The 22853-nt window shown below is 40.8% G+C and overlaps 1 protein-coding gene across 1 annotated transcript; it reads right to left on the bottom strand.

The window, feature by feature from the left end:
• Nucleotides 1-10981: 10981 nt before the first annotated feature.
• RGS1 (regulator of G-protein signaling 1) lies at nucleotides 10982-13871 on the bottom strand. Its single transcript, XM_010154437.1, has 5 exons — nucleotides 13768-13871; nucleotides 13306-13389; nucleotides 12605-12666; nucleotides 11902-12065; nucleotides 10982-11167 (listed from the first exon to the last, which is right to left on the bottom strand). Exons 1-5 carry the CDS (start codon nucleotides 13869-13871, stop codon nucleotides 10982-10984), a joined length of 600 nt encoding a protein of 199 aa, XP_010152739.1.
• Nucleotides 13872-22853: the final 8982 nt, after the last annotated feature.

Here is a 22853-nt window from a genome sequence, read left to right as displayed (position 1 = left end):
CCCTACCTATGCTATGCTTTTCTGTTAATATTTCGAAGTATAAAACCTCATACTTACAGAAACTCTTCTTGGATCGTTTCCCTTGGTTAAAAAGTTTCACTTAGTAGTTGCATTTGGAAAGATAATTCTCCAAATTCCTTGACCTGCTTTTTTTTTCTTCATTATTTTCTTCTAATGTAGAACATCTTACTACCCTTCGGCTGTGTCTGTGCTGCTCGTGTTAGTGCCTGACTCCTTTCTTATGCAGACCATAGGCAAGGAGTGGCTGTTGGCTGTGGTTTCTATCAGAAAACGTTCAGTTGGACTCCGATAAACCACTGATAGAGGCTGTTTGCTCTGAAATTATCTGGACATCTCTACCGATCAGCTGCAGTGAAATGAAGCTGTGTTTTACTTCACTGAAATCTTGCATGTATTGTCCACGTTTTGTGACTAGTATTTTCCATCTCTTTATCAAGGTTCCTTATATGAAATCTAAAGTCCATGCTGAGAGGAGACAAAAGGCAAAAGTACCCTTGCACTAAGACCGAGTTTCATCCTCTTACAGGCAGCATTACGAGGCAATTACTTCAGATTGCTGTGGCAGAGCCTTTATTTTCTATTCTGACCCATTAGTGGGAAGATTTTATGTGCTTCTAAGTAGTTAACTTGGGATTACACACCATCCAAGTGATGTTGGAGCAAAACTGTCTTTAAACTTACATTAAGTTCTCTGTCATTTTTCTCACAGCTGTTGTCCAGGTTATGGCCTTGTTTTAAATTGAGACTCAAGGTCTCTACGTTGCACTTACTTTCCTGCAGCCAAGCATTGGAAAGCGACTGTGCTGTGTAATAGCATGGAAGCTGCTCTGTTCATGCCAGTAATAGACCTGTTTGTAGTGATACTGGGGTTTGGGAGTAAGCACTTGCTCAGCTAGTTCCTGTAAATTAGTCACAGAGGGGGAAGTAAAAAAAAAAACTTTCTAGAAAGAGGGCTTTCTGTTCTTTCGGGGTGTAGCTGTGAGTTGTGATCTCCGGGGATTTGCCAGTGTCTGCAAAGCCCACACTGACTGTGACAGGATGGACAGGCTGGTCTTCCCTGCTCCATCTGACAGTCCAGCTGTGTGTAGTGTGCAAGGTTTCCTTCGATCTTATCTCTATGTTTTCACTCATTTTTCTTTTTCTCTTACAATGCCTCCTAGGCAAAGCAAGAACTGTGTAGTATTTAAACTTAAAGTTTGAGACTACAATAATATAATACATTAATATATTTTATTGCAGCTCACCCTACTGGTATACAGGCCTAGTGTAGAAGGATGTACATCTGTTTTCCAACAGTAATGATTCTGCTGGGGTGGCAAATGTGTGTGGTGTGCACACCTGCAGCAGAACGGGGTGTCTGAGCAGGGCAGCATAAAAGCCTGCCTGTAGGGAACTCGCCACAGGACCTGGACTGTGCTTATGGAAAGGGAGGGACAAATAATTCTATGGATTGCAATTTCATTAAATCTTATTTTGTATTCTTCATACCTCCACATGGATTTTTGGAGTATTTTGTTCCATTTCTACGACAGGAATGGGCAGAGGCAGACTTCTATGTAATGTAACTGGAGTTTGTTGCTCAATTACAATAGTGAGATGATCCAACTTTCTCGCCTCCTCAAAAATAACACTTCTAATGCCTGTACATACAGGTAGTTAAATACTAAAAGCATCTGACAGAAGTAACATTGGCCTAAACTTGACAAGCTAAAAATGAGTATAATAAACTTACTTGTGTAACTACTTAAATTTAAAGAAAAACCAAACAACCAAAAAAACAACCCACCCCACCCCCCCAAAAAAGGCGCCATATGAATAAATGTGTCTCTGAGAAACTTACATAATGATAATCCCAATTATGTTGATAGTCTCCACTAGTGATTTGAACCAGTATCTAATTATTTGATTTATATATATATTGTAAAAACCTTGTGTGTACACATATGTACATATGCGAACTCTTTTGAAAAAGCTTAAATGTAGTTTATTTTTGCAATAAACTTCATTGGCATTAAATGATAGCTGATCTAAAATCTTAGTATTAGATACGATGAACTATTTAGGGCTTTTTTTAATTCATCAACTGATGTTTGTTACCAGGATACCATGTATGAGATCATCTCTTTGCAAACTTAAATTGTGCAGTGACTATCAGTAACCAGTGACTTTCTGTTCAAATGTTTTTGTTTACATATTACAGACATTTAAAAAAATACTGTAATATTGCTTAAAACTGAAATAAATTTGGTTTGTATTTTTTCCACAAGCTTGTTTTTACTATGAAGCTGAAGAAAATGCTTCTCCAAACCTCTTCTTGACGTGTACAGTGGGAGGCTGTTTAGGTGCAGGATTTGTTGCTTATTTCATGTCTGCGTTTTTGTTGTATCCTTCACCATGCTCTAACGCACGATTTGATATTTAACGGGTATCTGCAGGCACTTTGGATTGCCTGAGTGCCCTAGCATTGGGTGGTTTACTTGCTGGCGAATCTGTTCACAGATGGGGGCAGAAGAACTGTAGAACCAGAGAATCTGGCTGGCTGGCAAGCCCTCAAAGACTGAGGGACCCTAGGGAGCTACAGTTATGTTCCTGCCTGCCATCACTGTGCCCCCCAGCCACTACGAGGACTATTTCTTCTTACTCTCAGTAGGACTGCTACCGTTCAAGCTGATTGCTATTTCGTTAAACTTGTTGTAAATAGGATTTTGCAGCTTGTTTCTCTGAGTCAGCTGCTGTCCGCTACCATTCTTTCACAGCTTGATACCCATAGAATCACAGAATGGTTCGGGTTGGAAGGGACCTTAAAGCCCATCCAGTTCCAACCCCTCTGCCATGGGCAGGGACACCTTCCACTAGGCCAGGTTGCTGGAGTGTTATTTAACCCAGAACGTTATCTTTCTATTCTCCTTTCCAGAATATTTAAAGCACATCGGAGTGGAAGGTTGAGTCATTAACTAGGTGTGCTTCTTCACTGAAAACTTACATGACTGAACCTCAATCATACCCTTCCTCTTATTACACAGATATTCCAGTAGATGTCGTCTGGTATCACCCTGAAGGAGAAGGTCGAACTGCTCTGTGGATCAGTTCAAACTGTGGTCTCATGAATTAATTACATGCATTGTAATTAATGATCTCATCTAGCCCAAAGGACTCTTTGCCCAGCCAGGTGAGACTGCAATGAGCAGGTAACTGAGGCATACGTTGAACAGGCTGATGTGGTCCTGTTCCTTTGAATTCCTTGTGTTGCCATGTGTAAGGGCACGGAACAACCTCAGTGTCGTGGGGGCACGTACTATGTAGGAATCAATTATTGCTTAGTTCATTCAGCAGTTGACCTGAACATGCTTTTCAGAAAGAAAATGGTGAGGAAAATTGAAAAGCCGAAGTATCAAAATGGAAATAAAAGGCTGTATCACATCCGAGCTCCTGAATTTGTCACTTGTTCGGGCCTGTTTGTTTTCTAGGGATTAGCTATCAATTGCCAGCTAGTTCAGACAATATATGTTGACCATCTTGATTGCAACTATTGTTCTTATCCATCAGGGCAATGGTCCCAGATGTGTTCTTGCTCAGAGTCTTTTATTTCCTTTTCTGTTTTCTTGTGTTCACTTACATAGTGGCATCTCTGTTAATTCTCTTTGGGTTTATATTCTCTCTTTCCTATTTGTGTTTCTATTTTAATGCTCTTCTGCTCAATAAACATATCACCCCACCTACATCTGTCTCACACTAGTGAACATGGAAGTACTGTCTGTCTCTGTGTTGTACCCATTCTTTCCATCTACCCACATACTCCCTTGCTTGCACATTGCTACCTTTTCTCCTGCAGTACACCCACACACGGGCATTCATGAATGTGGGAGCTCTGCTTGCTGGGGTACTCACGTTCCTGAGGCAGTGTCTTACAAGGGCTTGTTGAATAGGAGCACTGAGGATGTGCCTAGAGATCTAGGACCACGCACAGGAAAAGCAGTAAAATATTAAGAGGCCTTTGTTAACCTCGAAGAGATCACAAAGCAGATACTATGATCTAGATGCTACTCCACTCATTGCTCTTCGAGTGGGCGTAATATAGAAGTAACAGATCAACGTTCTTTCTTTTCACTTCATACAGCCAGTGATGTTTCCAGCAGACAGTCCTGTTTCTCTGGTTACATCTTCCTCACTGCCTTTGATCAGGTTCTGTTGGAGAACTTTCTTGTTATATAATTGAAAATAGCCTCAAGAAAAGTTAGGTTCGGTGTGCAGCAAAGATCTGCTCAGAGTACAACAAGAAGCAGCGTTCACAGATTCAGCTCCTTACTGGAGGCCACAAACACCAAGAAACTGTCTGCAGCCATACGGATGATGAATTGGTTTCTGTTTCTGGGTAGAACTAGGCATGGACTGCTAGTAGTCACTGCCTTGAACTTGGATAGTTTCTGTGTACATGGCTTCAGGTTTTATCAGTAATGTTGAACAAATCATACATTGTGCCCAGTCTCTGCAAACTCTGTTAACAATCATCTGCTGAGTGAAAACAGACTGAAGGCTAGGTAGCACTTCTGAAAACCTTACCACAGTTGTACTCTATGATCTTTCTCTTCCCTTTTTCTTCCTAAAAGCCGTTATGTCATTTTCTGAGCCTGATAATTCTGCAGCCCTCAAAGTAGAAAAGGAAATCATGTGACTGGAAGTTTGGACTAGTTTTTACATGAACTTTCAACCCTCCCATTCTATCAGGCTTCAGAGAGGTAGATGCCATGTTTTGGGAACAAAGTGCTGTGCATCCTTAGGTCTCTGACAGACTCCGCAATACACACTTGCACAAAAGCGCAGCAGTAAACAGGGCTAATGACTTACCTTTCTTGCAAGTGTACTCATTTTGAAGACGAGAGTTGTCCATCTTGTAGTTGCTTGTTTATTGTAAAGTTATTGTTTGCAGTTTGGTCCAAGTTGGTCAGAGTATTTGACTGTGTTGGTCCAGGGCCCCCTATCCTCCAGATGTCTGTTCCAGCCTATGAATGGCTCCTGGGTGGACTGTGGGCTTCATTTGGACATCCTGAGTATGTTCACTATTTCCTCAGACTGGCATGAACAAGTATGTGGTCTTGCTCACCTGTATCTGGCCAAATTCTGTTCAATAGCAAGTCCCTTCTCTATCTCTAAAGCTGGCTTCTTGACCTTTTACGGTTGAAAAAACATTTGCTACAGTAAATATAGTACAGTCCTCTTCCACAAGTGGTATGAAATTCATGGGTTACTAAGTTCTTAATATTATGCAAAGAGTGTTTAGTTTGTTTTGGTTTTAAAGGTGGTCCTCTGATAGCAGAAGCCCTCCTACCACAGTAACTTGAAAAATAAACCTAAACGCCTTGTGACTCAAGTGATGTCAAGTTTGTAGGCAGTTGTACTGTTACTTTAGTATTTTGGCTGTTAACAGACTTTGAAGAGAAGTTTTTCTAATCTCTGTTTCTCTCTGCACACAAGTCTAGAGTGATCCTGAAAGGTTTAAACTTCTGCATTTCTTTTTTTATCCAAGCTATCTTTGATTTTATTAGTGAAGGAGACCATATGAAAGCTGGTCACTGAACTAGTTTAGATAAGTGCTTTGATAACATACTTTTAGATAAGATGTTGATCACCTTTGGGGTCTTTCAAGAGAGTACTTTCTGGGGCTGTTTCGAGAAATGAGGGCAATGAGTTTATTTCCAAAATAAGCACATCAGTTCTTTGTTGATGCAAATCGTTTTGTGACTAAAAACTGAGGCTGTATTTATCCAAACAAAGCCAGGGGATAACCGTAACTCCTTCATGACTTTGTTTCTGAGCATCCAAGATAAATTTAAATCATTCAATGAATATTAAGCAAGAACTTGTTATGCAATTTCTGCCCATGTTTAATGACTAACAAGTCTATTTCAAAAAGCTTCATTTATAGAAATCACACTCTCTGATGGAATTAACCCATGTCTCTGAATGGAAGATGAGAACATCTCATTTTTCCACCTATTGTCATCTACTTTTGCTCTTCACACTCATTTTGTAACCATAAAGGTAATGGCATCCCAAAAGCCTGTTACTTAAGAGCGTGGGCGGGGACTGGTGGCACTTAGGTTCTAAGGTGATGAATTTGTACTATTCATCACCCTTTCAGCTTTAGTTTCCTTCCTGCTTCACTGTGCATAATGATAGGAAGTCTCTACTAACAGGCTTTCATGGACAGCATCACTCTCTCCCATATGTTTAAAAGGCTACATTATACCATATTTTTAGTTCTATGTGGGATAATATTAAAAATCTCTATTTCAGGGAGTACATTTGGAGAAGGTTTTCCAAATTGGAGAGCTTACAGTTAGTCTTCTAAATTCACATTTAGGATCTGCTGGACTCTTAAGTCCTCCTATAAAGAAAACTCTCTGCAGCAGGGAGAAGTTAGTTCATTTCAAAAGTATACCAAGGATAGTACAGTGACTGATTTTTGTACTGAAACACTGACAAACAATGAAAATGTTTGTCAGGGGTAGGGTGGAACACTTAAAGAAAAGTCGTATCACTACTGTCAAATCTTAAGCATTCTCCATGTACTGCATCCTGTTTTCCTGTACTGATCTGTAGCTGATGGACAGTCTGATTCAATCATTTTTCTCAGAGACCATGAATGGAACAGCAAATTTCCATTCTCTTACATATTTTTTTATTTTCTCGTATATCTTTTTTTTCCAAAAAGGGAAAGCTAAATCGAGTTTAAAAAAAAAAAATGTGAGCGGTTTAACGTACATATGAAATATTTTAGTAGGTGTTGGATGCCAGTCCTGATTGTTCTGGAAAGTTTTAGCAGCTAACTAACTGATAACTAAAGTTTCCCCCAGTTGCCCGCTAATTTGTAAGATAGTAAACAGCTTTTGTTCACAAGTTTCTCCTTTGAGAATGGGTAGTTTCCAGGGAGGAGCACTTTGTGTATTCGACATATAACTTGTCCCGTTTTGGAAGGCTTGCCATGCTGAGCAGGGCACAACCCACAGCTGTGAAACCAGCCTGTAGTACTCAGGCTATTTGTGTGCGTGGATTGGGGGAGAAGGAGGTGAATAGGAAATCGCAAATGAACTTGGTACGGTGTATGCGCCTTGTAAATGAAACAAGGATCACAGAAAATACTGAGTCCTTAATCCCTTTGATCTGTATGTTCTGCTGGTTTTTTCAGCCCAAAGAACCTCCATTTAGGCAATATATTTAAAAAAAGGATTCACTGCAAAATAAGCTTTATATACACTGCATTTTGAAAAAGGGACTCTGAAGAAATAATAAAAATATCTCTCTTTGGCCTCTTTTAAAGCCTGTAAATATCAAGTGTCTTAAAATACTGCAAAAACTTTCAGTTGTACCATGGAACTGTTACTTATAGCTTCTTGCTTTTATAAAGTAGGTTAGTATGGATGGCACTATAAATTGCCATAGAATACTTCCAGGTCTCTTGGACCATGTTTAAACAAGCAGCTTTTTATGGCCCTGCTCTATAGCAACAGATACATAATACGAGGCTTATGACAGCATCCCAGGGTCAGCTCTGAATTTCTGCTGCGCTGTTTATTGCTTGGTGGAACATGGTCATGTTGCCAGGGGCACTGGATTGGGCTGGAATATCCCTGGTATTAATAACTTGAGTGATTGATCTTTGTAGTTGTTTTCAGGTTCCTTCTGCAAATGAGGTGGCAGACTTAGAAATGTAGCAAGGCTGGGTTGTAAGGAGTGGAATAGTTTCTTTTTAGAAAAAACCTTTCCGTTCTCACACTGTACCAAATCATGAACCAAGGAGAGATGCTGGTGGAAAAGACTGAAAAGTCCCTTCTTCTTCCCTCCTCAGATATTCTGGTCTATACTAACTCTACGTAACACCAGTGGTAGAGGTGCTCCCCGAGAGCCATGTTGCTCTTTGGTCAGGTTATCTTATTTTTAGAAGGGTCGAACCAGCACGTTAGTGTCACTTTCTCACCTTTTCCTGTTTGGGCAGACCGGGTGCACCCTCTCTGCTGCGGAGGGCAGGGGGCAGGGGGCAGGGTTCCAGGCAGTCGGTGAATACCTGAGCAGCTTCGGTGGGTGCACAGCCTTTAGCGGAAAGTTTCGCTCTACCCAGTGCAAGGTCACAGGGCAGTGGGCACAGGCGGTGATGTTGGCCATCTCTTGCAGGGAGTAGTGCCTGCTGCAGCACCCAAACCATGGCACAACTCCAGAGCACCTTCTTTTCATTATTCCCGCCTCTGAGACCTCTGTTGAGTTGGAAACACGTATCTGCCCATCACCCCACCCAGATGCCTCCCTAAGAGTAGATTAAGTTGCTTCTGACAGTCCTCTCTGGCAGCAACAAGCCATTAATACATATATATATTTATCTCCTGATCAGCCATACTATGAAATATGATTTTAGTCTGAAATTTCATACAGGTGTTGGGCTAAATCACAGCAAAATTGTGAAACCATGGGGGCAGTAAGTGAACGAGGACTGGGCTCATATTAATTTAAGGGATTTACAGTCAAAAGAATAAAGTTACTTGAATGCTCTGAGGGCTGGAGCCCCTCTGCCATGGGGACAGGCTGGGAGAGTTGGGGTGTTCAGCCTGGAGAAGAGAAGGCTCTGGGGAGACCTTATAGCACCTTCCAGTGCCTGGGGGGGGGGGGGGGTGTACAAAAAAGCTGTGGGGGGACTTTTTACAAAGGCCTGTAGTGACAGGACAAGGGTAACAGGTTTAAATTGAAAGTGGGGAGGTTTAGATTGGATATCAGGAAGAAATTCTTCCCGGAGAGGCTGGGGAGGCACTGGGACCGGTTGCCCAGAGAAGCTGTGGATGCCCCATCCCTGGAAGTGTCCAAGGCCAGGCTGGATGAGGCTTGGATCAACCTGGTCTAGTGGAAGGTGTTCCTGCCCATGGCAGGGGGGGGAAACTAGATGATCTTTAAGGTCCCTTCCAACCCAAACCATTCTATGATTCTATGAGGATGCCCCTTGTGTGGGAGGCATAGTTGTTATTTCTTCTTCACAGGAATTCCTACTGAACCTGGAAAATTAATTCATGTGAGAGCAAGCCAAGTGGAGTCTGGTTTACGTTGTTTCAGGAGCATTCAGGTTTTGTAATCAGAGGGTTCCTCAGGTATACGTATTTAACAAAAGGGAAACAGTACTGCAAGATCAGATTGCTTTGTTCTGCATTCACTGGCCTTGGAAAGTAGAAAGATGGGATTTGCAGTGGATTCTAGCTACAACAGTAGGTGATGGTGGGAGTTGGCAGCAACTGTCACTTAGCTATGTTCCTTCCAGCAGTTTTGCTTCTAATGCTGAAGACTGGGACCTCCAAGCGCAGACCAAAGGTCCCCAAAGCGTGGCAGTGTGACCACGGTCTGCTCTCCCCGTGAGGTGACGTCTGAGGGCTTACAGCTTCTCCATTTGGTACGGAATAATGGCTTGTGCCTGACTAAGCTCATGTTATTTTGGAAAATGGAAAATCTGCAAGGGTGAGATACAATCTTGCATTGCCACCCGTATGATGTCTGTGTCTCATGATGGTAACTCATCAAGACCAGGGAATGGTTTGGCTTATTTTCATTATGGAGTCTAATGTCACGAGATCTTAAACGCTTGGGATTTTGTACTGCCCATGTCTGCAGTTACGTAGTACAAGCGTAATTGCAACGTTTTTATTTTACTTTAGTTTTCATCACTCCCCACTGTGGTACAGGCTACTCGTAACATTGCATATTTTAGAGTCAATTTAATAAAACACTTGCAGTGAAATTAAATTACTTCTGATGCTAGTATTGGTATTGTAAATCACCTGGGTCTTGCCAAGATTAGGCTGAGCAGTACTAATACCACAAGGAATATGACTGGTATTGAGTCTCAGCAGTTACTGCATCTATACGTAAGCAAGCGTGGGTGATCTGCCGTGCTCAACACATCCGTATCGAAGCAGACTGCACTGTGGGTTCAGTGATTGCATGTTTTCTCTGTTTGAGATTTGACTCGAGTGCTGGTAGCTGGGGGAAGGAAATTCAGACTTTTTTTTTAATTTTGGGAGTGGGGTTTGTTTGTTTTTCTTTTGGGGGTTGTGAGGTTGGGTCTATGAAGGTCAGGATCACCTACTCCAGATAACCAAGATTGTGGTTATGTAAAACGGGCAAAAAAAGGGAAAAGGTGGTGTAGGCAAAAAATATTTGCATAAGGAGATGGGAAGTAGTGGCATAGTGGGACAGAAGGGAATGATGTGTTTCCACCGTAACTACTGAAGTACTGAAAGATCACTTAAAATAAGGTGTTCAATGACCATTAAACTTTATTTTTAAGTAGATTTGATTGAAGAGTTGCTTATTATTTTGCAATAAATTAAACAGAAAAGATGCTACATACCTGCCAGTTGAATACAAACTCAGTAAAAGTACAGCTTATATAATTCTTACATAATTTAAAATATATCCATTTTAAGATATGTCAATTTATAATACATTTACATAGCATAATAGCATCATGGAGCTGCCCTCAAGCTTATTGACACTTCACAGATTCAAAAAAGCCATTAATCAGTCTTGTCTGGATATTTTCCTGTTATGCACAAAATTGTCAGTCAACATTTTTCTTCTGAACTTGATGAATCTTTTCCAAGACTCAGCTTGCTAGTCTTGGATTTCCTAAAAATCAGCCGTTCTTTGGTTCAATGTTCACAGTGTGGTTCAAACAATAAATAGTATTCATATCCTCTCTTGACTCCATGGTGTATGAAAGGAGAGGATTTTCTCCCTGTGCTGCTCTGATCCTTGTAAGTCTTGCCAGTTTTAATCCTGTATTTTCTTGGCTGTGGAGCTGTTTGCATCTCCTCGTATCTCTCCTCGCAAGGCGGGAGTTCTCCTGCCGAGATCCAACCACCCTGAAGGATCTCTCCTCAGGTTATTTGACACAGAGTCTAACTGGCTCTTCACTGCCTTATACACTTCATTTTGAAGTGTTGATTTGTAGCTGGTTCAAAAGGTTCAAGTAGGCTTTGGATTTCAAAAATCTCGGATATGAATCCCTTTCCATGAGGATATACACAGTTTTCTGGGCTTCATCAAAACTTGTGTGAGTTGGGGCTTGAGCCCTTCTGGCTGTTGCTTCCCTCATCTGATAGTCAATATTGATCTGGAAAGTGAAAAACAAATGCCATTGACATCTAAAAAATGTACTCTCTCATATACCTGTCCCTTTGTTTTGTCAATAAACAAATAACCAGACATAGAACTTGGTGTGATAGTTCAGTATCAGAACTGCAATGAAGGAATTCTAATGCTTATGTCCCAGTCGTGCACAAAAATTGCTAGTAACTATAGAAATGCAGTTTCTTACGGAGTCAGAAGTAATACAACCCAACAATGGAGTCAGTAGAGGGACAACCTCCAATCAAACCTCCATTTAAAAGAATAGGAGAAATCCTGTGTAGAATGAGAGTCTCCAACTTGAAACAGGATCAATGTACACTACTTCTAATTCTCCAGAATGTCCACATATTTTAAGAGACAAGAAATAATGCATGGCACCCCTACTAGCAAAGCGCTCGAAGTATCTGACTCTGAGCACCAGCAACAATTAAAACTGGGCTGTCTCAGAGGACAGCATCCTGTGCTGAGCCACTGGTGCCTCTGCTGAGCTTCTGCTCATGGGAGTCCTGGCCTGTACTGTGTGACTCTATTTGTGAGATCTGATAATCTCACGTCTGAAGATAGTAAGGGTGCAAATGTGCTCATAAAAACATGCACCTGTGTCTTCTTCCTGGTTAACTGAATGAGTGCATGAGCATCTCAGTGGAACTACACTTCCATCTTCTGATTTCCAGAATCCTTGTACTGTAACAGTAGACAGATTAACTTTGTACATACCTGTTTAATAGCATCTGACTGAACAAACTCCTCATAAATCCTCTCTGCTTTGCACTGTAAGTGATCAGACTTGGTTTTCTTGTAATCCTCACAAGCTAACCAGAATTCGATGTTTTCCTCGCTGAACTCTGACTTCAGGAACTCCCGAAAGACACCTTGACCACCTAAAGCCAACATAAATACACCATCATTTATAGCATGATATTTGTGACCAGAGAGGATAAAATAAATAGCAGGAGTTATATTGAAATCTCACCGAAATACCCTAACACTAGTCTTGCCGGATACTCCAATATTAAGGGTGATTGGACTCTTCCTAATTATGTTCAGTGCTTTTAGATTTAGACCCTGGCTACCAAAATACATCCATAGATTCTAATCCTACCTAAATGATTTGTCTTAGGGTACAAGCAGACAGAAAATTCCAAATTAAACTGACATGTTATGCAAGGACAGATATTTTTAGTCCAGCTATTTGGGGTTTATTTCTATAGCAGGAGTAGGAAATGGAAGGAAAATCCCCAAACTTGGAAGCAAAGCTGGACAGAGTAGCCATGTTACACTGAAGCTGTAAATAACTGAAATGCAATTGGCCGTTCTCTGGCAGTGTTTGTGGAATTCTATAGCTTTGCCTATTTGGTGAGATTAGAGAAAATTTTGCCCTCACAACAAGAACGAAGTCATGCTGATGTACTAGACTTACTTTGGCTAGCCAAGAGCTTTTCCAAAGACTGGGACCACTGTGTTACTTCCTCTGCAGAAAACCTAAGGTGATCAAAAAAAAAAAAAAAAAAGACTTTAGGCAAGAAACCATGTGGTTTTATTTTCATGTTTAAAGGAGACAAATTTTACAATTTATTATTCTATCCTAGGAAAATGTACCAGGTATTTATTCAACTTACAGCTTTCTCAAAATCTGAGATGCTGGAGGCAAGCCCACATTGAGAAGAATAATGAGAGAGGTGGACATTCAAGAAACTGGTATTACCCTAAATTCTGTTCCCAGCTCATCTGAGCTTTTATTGCAACTATGGCCAAATAATTTTGTATCTATACTTCTGTTTCCATATTCCTGAAGTAAGAATGGTAGTACCCCTGCTCTTCATTTAAGCGTGAAGCTTCCTTTCTTGTAAATCTTTAGAGAATGGATACAATGTCCCTCTGAAGGAAATAGATTTGGCTGTCCCCTTCCTCACCGTTTGTTGCAAACATATTAGATATCACTAAGAAAAAGCCCTTAACTCCATGAATAGTTTCCACTTCCTAATGTTCACCTCTTTTGAATTCTGGAAATTCTAGGCATTATTATCATATTTGTTTTTCTAGAAGTAGTTTAGAAATTAACACAATAGTTCAGTTTATAGTGATCTAGCTGTACCTATAACCGTGATTCTCAGTACTTACGTGACATTTCTGGAGTTAGAAGTCTTGATCCCAGATTCGATATGGGGTACCATGCACTTCAAATAATTTTTGAGGTCTGCACCACTGAAACCAATGAACAGACATCTTTGTCATCCATAAGTTTACAGTTGCATTTTAGTTTTACTTAAAAGTCTTAAAACTTTTAAACAGGCTGACAGCTCCATCCTGTGACTGAAGTCTGGGAAGTTACTTATCCAAGTAACATTTTTCAAAAGACTAAGAGGCTCCCAGCGTATCCAAAATCTACTCCTGACTCCTTAGGGGAATGAATTCATTGGTGTGCATCAGCTCAAGCCACTGTTAATGGCACTCTATTCCTGGGCTTTGAGCAGGCTTTGCAGTCATTTAGCCTGAAACATGGTGCTGATTCTTGAGCTCCAGGATTCTAGTGCTATTTTCACTTTAATCCATTAGAGTTCATACTAAGAAGTATATACTTACAAAGCCTTTTGCTTCTTTTTATGGATTTTGCCTTCTGCAATCTTGCAGTCTTCTTTTCCATTTAATTCAGACATGTTGTTGTGGGAAAAAAAAAATCCTGGCATTTTACTTAATGCGAAGCGACTTCTGCAGCGATAATCCTCCAAGCACCAAATGCCAGTTCCCTGACTCTGCTACCGCCTTTTATTGACGCAGGCAGCCCTGCTGGTTGGTGTGAACAGATCTGTTTATCGTGTATCCTCACCACAAACTGGAAGTTCCCTTTTTTTCAGTACACGCTGACGTGAGTCTTTTGAGAAAGAAAACAGACAGCGGTGTCTCGTGGTCGAGGTTAAACCGGATGAGACTGAATTACTTTGGGTTTGTTTTGTGTGTCTGCGTATGTCTGTGTTACCAATTAAAAAAAAAAACCCTCTAGAACTTTGAATTCTTGTCCCTTTCTGATTGGTACGTTCAAATCAGTAGTACTTCTTGGGTTTATCTAACGGGCTGCAAATACTGCAGTTTTATCTTGACAAAATTCACCTGCTACATGCCTGCGTTCTGAAATTTCATACTTTACCAGTGATTTGATGGGCTCAGTGGAATATTAGAAAAAAAGTACTTTAAGATATGCCAGTATTAAAGTTCCATATGAAACCAGCTATTTGCAAGTCGCCAATTGCTCTTCAAGCTAGAATACTACATCAGACAGAGTAATCACATCGGTATAGACACAAGTGCTGTGAAAATGTTTGAGTGATTTTCATGGTAAAGGGTTTTGAAGCAGCAAAGACTAAGTTCAGTTTCATTTTTCCAAGTCAGATTATGTGGAAGCACACTACTTGCCTCCATAATTTGAAGCGATTCAGCATGTGTAAATACTGATTTAGGTTGAAGAGCTATTGTTTGTAAAGACAATGTGAACGTTACAATGTGCTTGAGGGAGATTTGCATCCTTTGTAAATAGTTGAGTTTCACTGCAAGAAGCAGCCGTGGATACAAAGCATGATGAAGAATTAATTGTTGCCCTCTATTTATCAGTCTGGGCTGATGATTTATAAATCAAGGACTTAATCTGCCCCCTAGGCATCCCAATTTCTGCTTGTTTGTAGGTTGGGGTTTTTTTCCTGGGAATTTTCAAGGATTTTGTTTTATTTAATAATGCATATAACTTTGCTTATAAGCAGCTCATCAGTGATTTGTACGGGGCTGCATATGATGATGGTAACTGAGAACTTGCTGGGATATCTACGGTTTCATAGTGAACCGTGACACGCAGGACTCGGGGGCACAGAAAGCTGCCTGCAGACAGATGTGCATGCAAGGACAGACGGTCTGCGTCAGGGTGGTTTTAACCACAGGAGGCTACTGATCCTCTGAATATTAGCAGTGACATAAATATGTCTGCATAGGTTGTACTGCAGGAAACATTTATTTCTACACTATCAGGTAAACACTGACCTTTGTAAAGCAGAGGTATTTATTTACCAACTGCTCTTAACCCCCGTGAACAAGGCTAAAAAGGAAGAGATGTTATCAGTACTGTATTTGTTTTCATACCTAGCATGCTGGGCTTTGACGTTCAGCCCTCTCGGTGTCTCACTGTTTCTTCAATTAGTAGCTCTCCTCCCTGAATTACTGGGAGGGTTGTAGAGATGCTGCAACCACTCTTCTCTGAAGGGTGCAATGAAAGGGTAAAAGGCAAGAGACAAAAGTTACATCAAGGGAAAATCCCTATTCTCTACCACATCCCTCAGGACTTTGCAATCTCAGGCTAAAAGGAGAGCATTGTTTTGAATTTATAATTACAAGTAGGTATAAGCCATCAGTAGGTTATGTGTAAGAGGCATTAGGGTTGCTCCCCTGAAGAACAGGGCAGTCTGCTTGTCTGTGCCTCTTATCAATGCAGGACTGCTGACAGTTCGTTACCAGACAAGGAATGTCTGTTCTCCATTTAAAACGAAGTGACTATCTTTACCTTTGGGATTTGTTAAACATATCAACGCATGTTACAGGTGTTGCTTCAGACCTTCCTCTAGAAAGGGATTGCTACATGCTGCTGCATGGTCTTGGTACTTCACTTTCATGCAATAAATATTTTCATGAGTAAATAAGGGATAGTATTCTTGTTGTTTACATCCAGGTAATGCTGCTGTCACACAATAGTTGAATTGTATTCCATGTGTTTCATTTGGTAAAGGAGAGCAGTTATGTCAGTATTAGACAACAGTGTACTTTGTGGGGTGAAATAGATTCATTTCCCTGTGAGCTTTGGCCTTGCTGTTTTAAAGGCTTCTGAAACAAGGCCTCAGCAGAGGCCACAAACTTGTTTTCTGGCACACTGCATTAATTACCTTGGCTTTTATCTGACAAGCTTGTGTGAGTCTGAAGTCTTTCCCAGCCTCATTTCTGAACTACCTACTCTCCTTCTGATGTTCCTGTTGGGAGATCAGTTGGAAGATATTACACCTCTGGGGTAGGTAGGTAGTAGCCTTTGCTTTTAGGATTCTTATTCTACTGGACTTGAAAGTGGTCAAAAGGGAAGGAGGAATATGTGGACTACTGTAGTCTAAAGGAGGAAAAGGTTGTGGTTACCAAGCAGACCACCTGGCATTAGCTGACATTCTTATGTGCTGCTGTTCTCATATCCTGAACGTAAAATGCTTTTAATATGCTAATGTTATGTCCTGACCCTCTAAGCTGTCATCTGAGAGTCCACTCCAGTCTTCCAAATCAGCAAACCCCAGCTTCTGCATTACTACTGCTGCTCGTTATCCCTGTGCAAAGAAAATCAATGCTGCCTCTCTGGCTTACTCTAAGCCACTATCTTTTTTTTTTTTTCCCCCACTGTGGACAGTTACTTTCTTCCTCTGAGTAATTATGATCTTTAGAGTATCCATTTTTTCTTGATGGAATATTTCACTGACTGTGACTCACTCTTTCTATTCAAGCCTACTCATCTTTAAGATTTTATTTGTTGATCGCAATGCAAGTTACCTGATTTCAAGTGATAGGACAAGAAGAAACGGCCTCAAGTTGTATCAGGGGAGGTTTCAATCAGATATTAGGAAAAATTTCACTGAAAGGGTTGTCAGGCATTGGAACGGCTACTCAGGGAGGTGCTTGAGTCACCATCCCTGGAGATACCTGTAGATACCTTTGAGTCCTGTAGCCGAGGTGCTGAAGGACATGGTTTAGTGGTGGATTTGGCAGTGTTAGGTTAACAGCTGGACTTTATGATCTTAAAGGTCTTTTCCAACCCAAAAGATTCTAAGGATGGGAAAAGTGTCTACAAGACTAAGGTATGTGTACAATTACAGTGAGAGGAAAAAGAGAAACCATAGATTAATAGGGCTGACAAGAATTTTTCTGTTATTTGAGATACATTCTGCTTCTGTAGACCACAGAGAACCAGGAAAACACCTGCACAGAATCTCCTAAAGCAAAAATGTTTTGCTAACTATGAACATGTTTATTGTAGAGGATCCTGCTTTGAACAGGAGTTGGACTAGGTCCCGCAGATGGACGAGATGTCTGTACCCTCCAGCTTGCATGATTCTATTGTTCTGAATACCCTGACTTGACATTTGTAGTGTCAAAAGTGCTACTTATTTTTAACATAACTTGAAAAATACAGTACTTCAAAATCCCATGCGTTCAGCCATACTCAGGTTCACTACTCTTGTTTCCTGCAGACAGAAGTGTAGTCCCGGCTCTGGTGGGATTTAACATGATACCATGAGGAATAGTTACCCCCTGACCCAGTGGAGAGCTTTTCACATGACTTCTGTCCTCCTAATTTACTGTTTTGTTTTTTCTTCAGTTTCATCCTGAGGTGGTGGGTAACAGACCTGTCTTTCATGTCCCTCAGTCTTAATCTACCTATATAATACTGTGCACTATTTCATGCAGAGCATGACAGCTAATTTCTGCTTGAAATACTTTCTTGTTTGGTTTCCTTCTATTATTATGATTACAGGAAATTGCAAAAAGTATATTTTGAGCCTTACAGTTTTAGGGCCTACTAGAACAATCCCATCATTTGTTACAGAACCTTCTGTCCTAACGTTGGCATCGCCTCATTGACTCTGTCCAATGAAAGGACAGAGGAGCATTTTTTTATTTTGCAGCAACAGCAGCACAGCTGGCTATCACCAGCTGGGTTTTACTGCTTTCCAGATCTCTTGTAGGTTTGTGATGAGTAATTCATCTCACTTCTTAATGTGCACAGAAGGAACTTGCAAACGCTTGTATTCAACCCGTTTCCATGCACTGTTTCCCCTTCTTTCTGGTGACCACTTGGTGGAGTGCAAGAGAGAGAGAAAATGTGGGAGAATTTCCAAGATTACAACATTGGACAGGCTTAGTTAGAGCAAAGAGGATAAAAAGTCCCATGAACTCTCTAAATCCCACTTGCTGGTGTAAATGATTTCAAGCTTCTCCTTCTGACTTCTGCTTTTAGGCTCCTGTTTGGTTGCTCTTGACTGGCCTTACCCTCCTTCATTTTCCATTTCAGCTCGGTTTGGCTTAGGGAAGCTGTTAGCTTCCATGTGTGGCCAGCATGAGCTTTACTGTACCTTCTCTGTCCATCATATGCTTTTCTGGAGTTATCTGGCCAAATCTGTGCGGAGCTGGCTGAACTCGAGTGCCCAGAGAAGCAACGCTGCCCCGCTGCAAAACGTCCACTTGCCGGTGACATAGCTGAGCTTTAACTTAGCTATGAAAACAAGTGATTTCTGTGAAACGCTTCTTGTCTCTTACATGACCTAAAGAGGTGAACTACTGATAATCCATCTCTCAAGCAAAAGAGGCACTTAAAGGAAATAGAAACTAGTTTCTATGCGAGAGGAAGCAGTGTTCATTAAAAAAAAAGGGGCGCTTTTGAGCGGTAGGGATAATATTTTGGAACATTAACATTTTCTCTAGTATCCTGCAGTCGGTGTATAACGGAGTGATGGTATCCATTACTAATTTTCTTTTAGATCTAATTTATGCTACAAGCAAATGCTTTCTGGATTGAAATCCTGAAGCTACCGAGATGAAAATCTTGCTACTGGTTTTAGTGGTCTCATTCTTAGTGTTGGACTGATTTGATTGAGAATTGAGCTTTTTTGAGAGATTTCCTTGGTGTGAACTTTTAGATGTTCATAATATTAGCTTTTATTCCAAATTATTGCAATGGTAGTTTTATTTTTGCAGCCAGTAAGGTGTAACCGGGACTGAATGGTATCACACTTCTCAAAATACAAGAGGGCTTTTATATTTTAAAAATATCTGAAGTTTAATGCCAACCTAGAGCAAGGGATGCCACGAGTTAACCTTTGGGTAATGATCTTCCACCTGGAAAAGCCTTGTTGCATTTGTCTGTGGGCAGCATCATATGAGTAAAGGACATGGTTGGCTCAGTGTTTCAGCTCACGCATGGCCAGACCCTTGACTCTGAAGGACAACTGACTAGACCTTTCCTAAATTCTGCTTTATCTCTTTCACTTCCTCAGTATAAAATTACTTCAGAGAAACAGTCCTGCAAACTGCCCGTTGTGTCCAAAATTGCCCCGTCTACTTCTGAAGTATCTGCAGAATGCTTTTAGGGGATTTTTTATTTTCTTTTTTAGGAGTTTCCCTTGCTTCTGTAGAAGACTTTGTGTATTATTTTTTTTTTTACCATGAAGGTAGAGACCTGACAGGAGCTCTCGAAATCACTGTGGAGAGCCTATAAATGAAGTGTTCCCCATTTTTATGGATCATATGGAGATTAAAATGTATTCCATTCACTGCATCCATGCTGGTATGCCTGCTAGCTACGTAAGGAGATTATGACAGGTTTGTCCTGTGTCTGTCTCAGCCTCTAAAACTTTCCATGGGCACTGAGCTCCCAGCTTCAGTGACTTCAGTCATGTTACTGACTTGTGGCTGTTGTGCGTCACCGTTGGAAGTCTCCAATAAAAAACGTTCCTTAATATAATTGTTCTTACATTTACTATTTTCTCTTTTGTGGTTTATCTTTACAGAAAAATATTAACAATATTTACAATAAATGTTGTTAGCATTAAGAATCGTGTTTATAGTATAAAGTCAGTACAAGGAATTTTATATCTGTATTTCCTTGTCATACTGAAGCACACTTCACTCTGAGACACTCATACGGAGTAACTTTTTTTATGACCATTTCTTTATTAGAGTATAATAAGCTTATACAATTTATCAGAAATTGGATCCTTTTCGTTCTGGGGCTTTCCATCTGAAACAAATTAACCGTTTTATTTCTGTGAAATCAGGGCAGTTTTAGTTCTCAGCCATACTTACTGACACCTGGATTAAAAAAAAAAAAAAAAGAGAGAGAGAGAGAAAGAGAAAAAAAATGCAATACAGTGACTTTTGGGTGCTGATGGTGATGCTTCCTGTGTCTGATGTTCGGTAGCGCAGGAAATGTGTTCATCACGCACCATCTGGGAAACGCACACATTTCTGATCACCTACTCACATTTTTATGCAGTCGCACACTGGTGCACTGAACCAGTGCATTTTCTTGTGTGTTATTAAGCAGAAAAACTATGTGAGAACAGGGCCTGAGATAGTGGGGTGTGAGGCAGAGTTTGCTGAGTGTTTTTACTGTCAACATGGCAATGTGATGTGATCTCAGTACGAGTTTAGCCTTTGAGATCTGCAGGCTTCAGTTTCGCCTCACTCTTAATGGAGAAAAATCACACACTTTGTCTCTCTTACTGTTCTGGTAGATGTTAATATTCTGTATCCTTCACTTTTAGAATCATAAAACGTTTTGATTGAACACCTACAGCACACTAAAACACTTGGTTTCCATTTTGAAAATGTTTTTAGGCACTTTAAACAGGAAAGATATTACTGAAGCATTAAGTGGAATTATGCTGATAAAGACTTTTCTGTAGAATTACCAACAGTTTCAAGTGTCTGTTTTATATTTGTTGTAGTAAATTTCCTAGCTGAATTATCACAGCAGTGCAGGCTCGGCTACAGCTTTCACTTTGACCAAAAATGTCCTCACAGGGATGGCTTCGTCCAAAGATTGCCTTGTTACTGGCCTGTTACTCCAGACTCCAGGGGGGTCTGTCCGGACACTCAGGAAAACAAACAGATCTCTCAGGAGAATGTCGTGGCTAAGCAGGGAACTCATGACAGAGCTCAGATTCAAAAAGCAGTGTACACGGGGGTAGAAGAACGGACAGGCTACAAAGGAGGAATTACAAACGTTGTACAGCTGAGTAGGGATGCTGTTGGAAAGCACCTTTATGGGGGTCATCAAGAAGATGAAACCAGGCTCTCAACAGTGTGCGTTAGGAGGATGAGACACACGGTGCAAGTTGGCACAGGAGTAGTTCGTGGATGTATAGAAAATCTTTTTCCCCCTTACAGGCAGTGGAGCCAGCTGCCCAGGGGCTTAGGCCAGCTCCACCCTTGAAGATCTTCCAGACCAGACTGGATAAAGCCCAGAGCAACCTGGTTTGAGCCTATAGCTGATTCTGCGTAGAGCAGGTTGGATTAGAAACCTCCCCGTTATCCTGAGATCCTATCTATAACCAATGAACGAAAGCCACACTATAGAAGTCTAATTCAGTTAGAAGAGTCCTGCTTAGGAAAGAATGGTAATTATAGCAATTAAAACAGGTTTCCAACTTGACAGTTTTGAATGAGAACTGCATACCGAAAGCGCATCATTCAAATCACCATTTCCTCCACCTCCCTCTGAAAATATTTGTCTACTATACGGGTGAAGTAGCAGAAAGTTACTTCAAGAAATGGGAAAACTGAAGATAGCTACATAGTCTCAAATACATAAAGATTTGAAAGCTAGATGTTGTCTGTGATGTTCTCTTAGAGTCAGATCTGCTTGTGATGAACCACGGAAGAGTTTAGCTCCATTTCCTGTCATTTACTTTGAATCTCACCTGCATGTCCTTCAAATTATCAGGTGTTAGAATATGGGCAGCAGAAAGACTTGAATTTGCTCTAAGCAACCTCATGTAGTTGAGGATGTCCCTGCTCATGGCAGGGTGGTTGGACTAGGTGACCTTTAAAGGTCCCTTCCAGCCCAAACCATTGAATGATTCTATGAAATGCCTTTACTAAAGAGGCTGCTACTTGTGAAGTGCTGGAACCTCTGTGCGTTTGGGGAAATCCAGCTACCAGCGGTTAGCATATCATTCCTGGGAAGAATGTGGGCAAAAACCTTATTACAGTGCAAGTCTACTACGTTTCTTTGAAAACTGAACTCCTCTTTAACAATATACTTTTGAATAAAAACAGGTTATTTGTAACAAACAAGTGGGTTTATGTTTTGCAGGACAAATATTCCCGAATGTATTCACCCACCTTACCAGTGCTTGGCACCTGTTTTCAGGCATGCATCATTCAGATGCCAGTCTGAACTTTTAGCAAAGTTTTTGGTGCATGAGTTTGATTACGAACAGCCTAATCCTTCACATACCTTCTCCTTGCAGAGTTAGGAACAGAGCTTGTGTTGGTGCCCATGGTTTTACTAAAATGCATATCTGCCTCTTTGGGTCCCCAAGAATCTGCCTCCTCTGTAAAGTGCGTGGGAAATGACTATAATGTAATTCACATCCAAATTACAGGACCTAGAAAAATGGGCCTTTGTCATTCAAAATCACTGTACAGTTCCTCACTATCAATCCATATCTGGATTGACTGATTGAGTACTGAATATAAATAATCTTTGTTCAAAAGAGGAGTTATCACTCTCTCAGAATGGATTTTCCTAATACGGGTCATTATTAAAACACAAAGTAACTGCCGTGTCCCACCAGTGGTGAAAACTAGTTATTTCAACCTTGTTTTTGTGACTTCCGTAGATGATCAAAACCGCTGTTTCTGCAGTGTGGGCTCTCTGCTGGCAGGTAGGGGATTCCCCATCGATTGTGTGCTGCACATGTCAGTATTGCAGTACTGGAAGCCAGGTGAGTTTTAATATATGTGACCATTTCCCTTTAATTTTGAAATGAATTTGAAGATGAACAGAAGAAAATTCAGTGTGCAAACCAAGATAACCAAATCTGGAGGGAAGGTTTCATATGAGCAGCAGGAAACGGAACCCGCCGAGTTTCATG

The sequence above is a fragment of the Eurypyga helias genome, unplaced genomic scaffold (genome assembly GCF_000690775.1).
Source record: "Eurypyga helias isolate BGI_N326 unplaced genomic scaffold, ASM69077v1 scaffold11786, whole genome shotgun sequence".
NCBI lineage: Eukaryota > Metazoa > Chordata > Aves > Eurypygiformes > Eurypygidae > Eurypyga > Eurypyga helias.
The sequence above is the reverse complement of the archived record's forward strand: the minus strand, read 5'-3'. Positions and strand labels throughout refer to the sequence as shown.

Coding starts and splice junctions, on each gene's coding strand:
- RGS1 (XM_010154437.1), bottom strand. CDS start 13,871: ATGCCAGGATTTTTTTTTTCCCACAACAACATGTCTGAATTAAATGGA. Junction 13,390..13,767: donor AAAAAGAAGCAAAAGGCTTT/GTAAGTATATAC, acceptor CATTGGTTTCAG/TGGTGCAGACCTCAAAAATT. Junction 12,667..13,305: donor TCTAACTCCAGAAATGTCAC/GTAAGTACTGAG, acceptor TGATCACCTTAG/GTTTTCTGCAGAGGAAGTAA.